At 46.2% G+C, this 8,167-nt stretch overlaps 1 protein-coding gene across 1 annotated transcript; it reads right to left on the bottom strand.

Annotated features, from left to right (window-relative positions):
* Positions 1 to 4,083: 4,083 nt before the first annotated feature.
* On the bottom strand, positions 4,084 to 7,802 carry A1bg (alpha-1-B glycoprotein). The gene is made up of 8 exons (XM_032890857.1): positions 7,740 to 7,802; positions 7,629 to 7,664; positions 7,219 to 7,527; positions 6,610 to 6,882; positions 6,120 to 6,416; positions 5,361 to 5,657; positions 4,355 to 4,642; positions 4,084 to 4,216 (listed from the first exon to the last, which is right to left on the bottom strand). Exons 1-8 carry the CDS (start codon positions 7,771 to 7,773, stop codon positions 4,209 to 4,211), a joined length of 1,542 nt encoding a protein of 513 aa, XP_032746748.1. The 5' UTR covers positions 7,774 to 7,802; the 3' UTR covers positions 4,084 to 4,208.
* Between the last annotated feature and the right edge of the window lie 365 nt (positions 7,803 to 8,167).

The following is an 8,167-nucleotide window of genomic DNA, read 5'->3' as shown; positions in this document are numbered from 1 at the left end:
AGTGGCTGGAGTCTCCAGTGTGGAGCTGATGACTGTCTTCTGTGGTACCACAGAATATTATTACTAGGACTGACGAAGTGGTCTTTTGATAATGTCTGGCCTCTGATCACACCAGCTCTGATTTCAAGCCAGCAGTGATCATGACAAGCCTAGAGGATGGAACATTGCCAGCAATTTTGCTGATGGGAATGCATCTCTGCATCCTTCTAAACCTGCAGTTCAATCCATCGTGTTAAATCAGGGAAAACATGTATTTTGGATGATCTTAGGAACCAAGACATCACTCAGCAGCAAAATTCCAGTTATGAAGTACAAAGAAAATACATTTATGTTTGTGTGTTCCTAAGACCCAAGAGTTTGACATAAACCATGTTCCCACATTGTGCTTTTGTTTTCTCTCTCTCTAAGTATTTTCCTTTATTCTGTAACCTGGTCTATTTCCTCTAATTTTTTATAGTTGACAATGCCCTGCTATGTAGGTAATGAAATAGTGCATTTTATTACCAATCCAGGCTTTTACTTGGCAAAACACACTGAGTGAAAGGGCTGTGGAGTTGAGCAGCTCAGTGCGCATTGTGTCTTGGCACGAGGGCTTGAGTCTAAGTTCCAGGGAAGGAGATAAGACCGATTCCAATCATCGCTCTAGCTTAGCAAACCCCATAACTTTCTGGTCCTGTCTCTTGGACAGAGTGGGACTTCTTGAGTTGTTATGTCCTTGGGTAACTCTACTTATATGTAAAGACAGACTTGGTTAAGAGTTAAATCCTCACCAGCGTTTACTGGCCTCTTCCCCCCTAGGCTAACTTGGCTCTAGAAAGCAGTGATGAAGCTTCTCTCTTCACCAGATGTTGTGGAGGACAAGCTTCTCCTCATCCCTAGTTCAGAAATGGAGCTCTTCTTTGACACACCCAGTCAATTGTTTTCCAGGATTTGGAACAGAATTAATTAGGTTGGGAAGCACTGGAACTATGCTAAATATTATTAATGATACAAGTAACTGTTATCTTTTTCAGGGGATGGGCGGTTTCTCTGTCCCTTGCTAGATCCTAAAGATGGCCCCTATTTTTCTAATTTTGCCTCTACCAAGCTCTGATCAGTGTGCTGGTGATCTGTCCCAAGCGACTCCCTGGTACTGTTGTTGCCAGGATCTCTCCAACCATATGAGGAAGGGTCTCAGCCTCCTGCTCACTCTGTGGCAGAGGAAATGAATGGCTCCAGGCCCACTTCCATAACAGTGAAAAATCGTTCCAGGACATTGATGAAAAAGAAGTTCATGAGAATTCAGCTCATGAGGTATCCCAGGAAACAGGATATGTTCTCTCCCACATGTTAACTTAATTTTACCCTTACCACAGCTCCATAAAGTAGATAACTTTGTCCACATTGTAGAGAAGAAAAGTGAAAACCCACAAGTTTGTTCCACATTCAAATCAAGGATGCTGGTCATATATCACACCCAGGTTCTCAGTATTCACTATGGCAGACCTGCCTTTATGGTAAGGGTGTCCCATCAGTGTATTTTCCAGCTTTACACTAAGCCCTGCTTCCTCTGCTAGCCTTTTCTGTACCTAGGGTTTGGCCCTGTGAATAATAGCACAAAGCCGCCTTTCTTTGTTTCTTCTGTTTTTTCCATCTTCATAGTCGCATTGGGCACAGTGGCACATGAGTAAAATCTCAGTGATTTGGATGCTGAGACAGGAGGATGAGGCAGTCCAGGTTTTCATCTAGCTGGGGATATGTTGTGAGATCCTGTCTCAAGATACAAACAAAAAGTCATCTCTGGGATGCTTTGTGACTGAATTCACAGGGCAAATGAAAGACAGGCTGAGTTAATAATTTTAAGAGTGCCTTAGGCTGATAGGTACTGGGATGGAAAACAACTCTGCTGTTTGTTAACTCTGCAATTTGGGAGACGTGTTTAGTGTTTACACGTCTTTAGATTGGAAATGAGAATATTAGGTGAAATGGTTCCTATCGTCTAGAATTCATGTTTTCTTCATATTTCTAGCTATGTAAGGAGTCAACAACTCCTAAGAGCCTTTTTTGATCTATTTTGAAGTTTTTAAGGTATTCAAGACAGAGGCTTCATTGCACAATTAACCAAATATATAGCCCAGCAAAGATCAAGAGACAAAACCCAACCACTCTGGAAGTCATACCTTCCACTAGGAGCTCCACAGGGTTGCTGGGCTCTGAGTGGACAGGCTCAGGCCACCAGGAGGTAGAACAGAGGCGCAGTTGCTCATATGCTGGGGACTCACAAAATGCAGCCCCTGGTCGCTTCAGGTGCTTAGTACTTGGAGTATCCTGTAAGGTATAAATTTGCCATCTCGAAGCAGTACCATGGTGACCTCAGGCACATCATTCTGACAGCGTAGACAGAATCATGACCAGCAGGCACTTTACCTGTCCACAGAGCCTGGAGCTTTGGTGGTGGGGGTGGCCCTGGAAGTTTGTGAGGAGTGGTACTCAGTTCGTGCCATTTCCTATGAGGCCCTGTGGTGAGCTTAGTGTGTCTCCTTTTGCACTGCACACCAGGAATCTCCCTGTTGCCTTGCTCTTTGGGTATCCATTTAATAATGTTTATATCTCCTCTAGGTGTGCAACCCCCAGCATCACAAGGGCTATGAATCTCCCAGGCTTTGACCTGTTCTAGTGCTTCTGTGGCTTCCCAGAGAGGTGAAGAGACCTTTGAGGAAAGTGCATCTGGCAGAAGCACAGTTTAAAGATCGAAATGGTTGCTGTCATTTAGAATTTCTGTTTTCTCCTTCACATCTTGAGCTACATGAGGAGTCAACAACTCTAAAGAGCCTTATGTGACCTCTTTTGTTTTCAGGTGTTCAAAATGGAGGTTGATGCACAAGCTCTGAGAGCTCATTAAAACTCTTTCTCTGCATCTTAGGCTATGCGTGTATCTTATTCTGCAGCCTACAGCACTTAACTAAACTATTCATTCATTCATTCATTATTAGATGTGTATGTGTGAGTGGGGGTGAGTACAAGGTTGTGTCTATGCAAATCAGATCTCATCCTACCATTTTGAAGCAGGATGTCTCTTCCTCTGGTCACTGTGTCCTTCAAGTTTCATAGTGTTCTATTTTTCTGTCTTCCCTCCATCTCACTGTAGGAACAATGGGATTATATATGCATGCCAATTATGTATTGCAGCCTTCTTATTTATTGTATGGTAGATTCTAGGTATCAGCTTACATTGTGCTGCTTCTGAGGTAAGAGCTTTCTCACTGAAGAATTTGCCCTGCCCTAGACTGTATATTCTTTAAGAAGAGGGACCATGTATTGTTCATCTTTGAGATTGCCACTAACGAAATTGACCTCTCAATTATTCTGAATGTCTGAGGAGATTTTTTTGGGAAAAAATAATTGAATTAAATGATTTTTCAGATTTGAAGCATGAACCAGTATTCATCCAACTTGGATGGAGCAACATCCAAGTAAGTGGTGAAAGGAGCGAGAAAGGTCCTTGCAGTGTTTGCAAGGAGATGTGGAGTATTTCTGAGTATTTTGTGGGGACCAGGACACACAGGAAGGCAGAATGGCTTACTGGTTCTGCCTCAGGGATCAATTCAGATCTCAGTCTCAGGCTCCACCGAGGCCTGAAGGGAACAAAATATCTGTTCAGCTCTGAAGATATTTTGCTGTTTTATTTTTTTCCAGTTGAGTTACTTCAGACAATGAATTGATTGAGACAATCTCTGATGCCATCCATCATAGCATATTTGTAAAAATTGAAAACACAGCCAGAACTCTTAACTTGCTGTTTTCTAACTTACTGATAGGGCAGGGACAAACCCTTCCAAGCTAAGAGAGGTGGGGTTAGAGTTTTAAGCTGCATTTATACAAGTGCTAGAAGGGGAAGAAGTAAGTTTGGGGAGCTATGAGACAGCCAGACACAGGTCAGCAAGAGAAAGCGATCTTGAGAGATGTGGGCGAAGACCAGGCTTTTACCCTCTTGTCCTTAGGACTGAACTTTGAGCCTCTTCTTTTTACAGACACAGGATCCCAGGCCTGGAAGAACATCCTCCTCCATCTGCAGGTGCCTTAGACCCACAAACGAAAGACATGTTTTAAACAAAATTTTACTTGACCTTTATTAAGTCTAGAGAAAATGAAGTCATCTTACATGAAGAATGTGTATTATGTCTGTCTTCAACCCTTTCCAAGGGCACTTTCCTGTGTCTGCAGCGATGTTAGCTACCTAGACAAAAAAGGGATACATTGGTTCAGCAAACTGCCACAGAGCCTTTCCATACTGGCCCTGATTAAGCAATTAGCCAGTGTACAGCTCTAGAAATATTAAGAGCCACAACCCAAACACAGCTCAGAAGAGCCTTACCTTCTATTACAACTTCCACAGGGTCACTGATCCCTGATTCAAATGTGAAGGGTGACAGGGCAGTATAGCGGCAGCTGTAGTTGCCTGTATGTTGGGGACCGACGAAGGACAGCTTCAGAAAAGCTGAGGTGCTTGTTGTTGAGGCCATCCAGAAGGGTGTTTTAAAGCCCTCACGTACCAGCTCCATGCTGACCCTGGGCACATGGCCATGGCATTGAAAGATGGCTTCATGGCCCAGAGGCACCTTGCCTTTCCACAGAGCTTCCAGCCTTGGCTTGGGTGGTGGCCCTGTGAGGGATGATGTCAATGAGGTTGTAGCATCTTCTGCCAGAGGGGTCCCTATGTCAGGTCTGCTCTAGATACTTCTTTTATGCCATCCACTCTGAGTTCTGCAGCTCCCTCTCCTGCTTAAGTGCTGCTATAGTAACATCTAGGTATTTGACACCTAGAGTCACAAGGGCCATGAGATCTTTCAGGTCCTGGCCTGTTCCATGGGGTGTTTCATAGGGTACCCAACGTTTTGAACCTGTGAAGAGTCCTTTCAGAAAAGTACTTGGGACAGAAGCACAGTTCAAATGTCTGAGGTGGGCTGAAACCAAAGGTGGGCTGAAATCTTTGCATGGTCTCTTTCTGGAATGACTTCTGATCCAGTAACCCCAGGAACAGTTCTATAACATTATGTATCAATCAAAAGCAGTCAGTGGTATGAGTGGCTCTGAGACACATGCATCATCAGGAAACTGAGGCAGGGGAATGTGCATAGGAACACAGACAAAAAACCCTTATGACCTTAATACCATTGAACATCATTGTACCAGCTACCTTCCAGCTCAGAGTATACGAAACAAACCAGATTTCCATGTTTCACACCTGAGGGAGATCTCTTCAAGGTTCTCAAAGCCTCACACTTCATTAAGGTATAACTGGGAGGTCACAGCACATGAACCCTGGTCCCTATGTGAGTAACGCTCTGTTCCTTCCACCCTCATTGTCATTCTCAGCTCACCATTCATCCGCAGCTCTAAGGGCTCACTGGAAGCAGATCCTGAGAAGGGTGGTGCCTGTTCCATGTAGATACAACTGTAGTTGCCAGAGTCTATTGTTGAGATATTGTGCAGCTCAAAGATGGCTTCGGTCCCAGAGGAATTCAGCATCTGCACCACAACTAAATCTGGTTTGCCCTGGCGTTGCAGGCCAAAGCGCAGGCCAGCCTTGCGTGCAGTACATCGAAGCTGCACCGTTGAACCAGGCTCCAGGTTGTGACTTGATGGCTCTGCAGTGAGTACCGGGGCTGGTAGTTTCTCTGTGAAAGATCAAACACATTGTTCCAGCCTGAAGACCTGGCAAGGGCCCTGTTCATGGCCTAACCTGTGCTCCTGCTAAGTACTCCGCTTAAAGTGACCTCCCTACTCCTTCTCTTGCCTGCTTCTGAAGAGCACCAAAAGACAACATTGCTTAACACTGTGCCATCCCCTCAACATCCCAGCCCTGCCAGGCTATTGGCAGCCAACAAGCCCACCTCATCTCTGCTAGGCTACACTGAGAGGTAGAGACCCACTAAAGTCTGGGCCAGACTTTTTTGGTGACTGAATTCTTTCCAGGGTTCAAGGTTGCTGTATTAACTGTCCTACTTAAAGCTTGGGAAACTGAGGCTAAATGTGTCATATACGTTCATATTTGGAGGTTCTATTTTGCCATCCCCATTCTGCTCTTCAGACCACCATCTTTGCCTCTCAACAACAGTTCACCCTCTTAGGAGGCTCACCGTTACTCCACATCAGCTCTAAGGGCTTGCTGTCCTCCGACCAAACATGCATGTATTTGTGCATACGGTAGCGGCAGGTAAAAGGACTTTGGTTATCCAGTTCCCTCAAGTTCACATAGTATATGGTAGCATCTCTGGTGGGGCTGAACCCTTGAATATTCAGCACCCTCTCTCTTTGTCTGAGTTGGAATTCGGCTGCATTCCGAGGAGCTTTGCAGGCAAGCGTCTCATGTGTCTTCTGGGGGTAGATCGTTAGGTAACTTCCCATTAAACACAGACTGGGTGGAAGCTGTGTGGCTGCAAGACAGGGAAGCGCACTGAGTGAGGCTTTCGGGACACATTGATTTGTAGGGTCTTGCTGAGAACTTCAGTCTGTTAAGCCCCCAAACCTCTGACCTTCAGTGATAGCTCAGGAGAACCTGGCTTATCTTTGGACAGTATGTGTCAGGTTTGACTCCAAGGTTTTCAGTGTTGGGATTCAAACACTCACCAGACATCTTGATGGTCACAATAGCACTGGGCTCAGAGGGTTCGCCTCCTGCATGGGTTAGGTAGCTGCAGCTGTAGTTACCAGGCTTGTAGATTAGAAAGCCAGCCGTTCCCTTGTGCTGGACATCAGGTTTCTGGGTACCATCCACCCCTTCCTTCCTCAGCAGGTAGGTTACACCTCGCATGGCAACCCGGCACATGATGTAGACAGGCAGGCCACCAGGTGTGATCCAGGAGACTGGATCAGCGTGAGCTGAGGGTGGAGGCAAGGGCTCTGTGGATGGGGGAGGGGACATTGGTGAGTGCTTTAGTCTTACTGTGGGAGACTCTGAGAGCATGGACTTCAGGTTCAGAAAATAGAAAGGAGTCAGGGCCAGCAATGGGAAGGAGGAATGGATAGAGTAAGAGAAAGGGTTCATAATACTATTCTGGGCCAGGTGGATCCCAAGAACTCTATGGAATTTACTATTCACAAGCCTCTGGGGACCTCATAAATGTCTCCACTTGACAGAGGACTGAATTAAGGCTAAGAGATAGCAAGTCATGTGGATGGAAGCTTCTCCATCTACTTCCCTACACAGCCTCCTGACCCCATTATCACCCTGCTTACCTTTCCCTGTCACCTCCAAAGCATTGCTTAGCATTGTCCACTTGCTCAGCGCTGGCAGTTGAATGTCAACAGGGGGTTCCACGCCACATCGGCAGCGGTAGACGCCACTGTTGTTACTTGTAATGGCCCCCAGGGAAAAGCGATATGACAGCACCGGTGTCTCCAGTCGGACTTGACTCAGGAACCACCCATTCATGATCAGCTCGAAGGCCTTGGTAGGCAAATCAACTGCGCAGACCAGTGTGAGGTTTGCCCAGGGTTCCAGCAAGGATTGAGGCTCTGCCCATAGTTCAGGTTCACTGCCAGAATCTGGGTGGCAAAGAAGCCAGGATTAGCTTGCTTGCTTTTAGAAATACAGGGTTCCCCATAACCCATAGGCCATGGTTCCTAGGCCTTATTTTTGAACTTACCAAGCCAAAGAGCATTTCCTGGGCCCAGAGTGAAACCTGTAGAGACAGAGTGTGTGAGTCTCCATTCATACCACACCTGCCCCAGAGGTTCTAGGTCTTAGGACATCTCACCCCAGAGAAGTAGTACAGTAGTCAGCAGAGACATGGTGGGTCTTCAGTCCAGCAGGAGTGTCTGTGGGGAGCATCTGCAACGGCAAATTAATCTGAGGCACTGACCTTGTACTTTGTTTGCCCTTCCTGGAAGGTAGGGGCAGAGAGACAACTCTTTGGCATGGGGACAGTGAGGATTCAGCAATAATGCTAATCAATAATAATGTGTAATTATATCCTGCCCTGACAAGAGGCAGGTGTGAGCACGCACCAGAGCTGAGATGCAGCCCTCAGTGGGTGTACTCAGTCCCTGACCCATGGGGCCACTCTCACCCAAAGAATGAACCCTCCTTTATTACTTTGGAAGGTTCCAGAAAGGCTGGCTGTTCTTGCTGCTCTTTAGCCTTCACTAGGAGGCAGGGTGAAGTAAGCACCTGGGAAGAGACTCA

The sequence above is a fragment of the Rattus rattus genome, chromosome 1 (genome assembly GCF_011064425.1).
Source record: "Rattus rattus isolate New Zealand chromosome 1, Rrattus_CSIRO_v1, whole genome shotgun sequence".
Classification (NCBI taxonomy): Eukaryota; Metazoa; Chordata; class Mammalia; order Rodentia; family Muridae; genus Rattus; species Rattus rattus.
The sequence above is the reverse complement of the archived record's forward strand: the minus strand, read 5'-3'. Positions and strand labels throughout refer to the sequence as shown.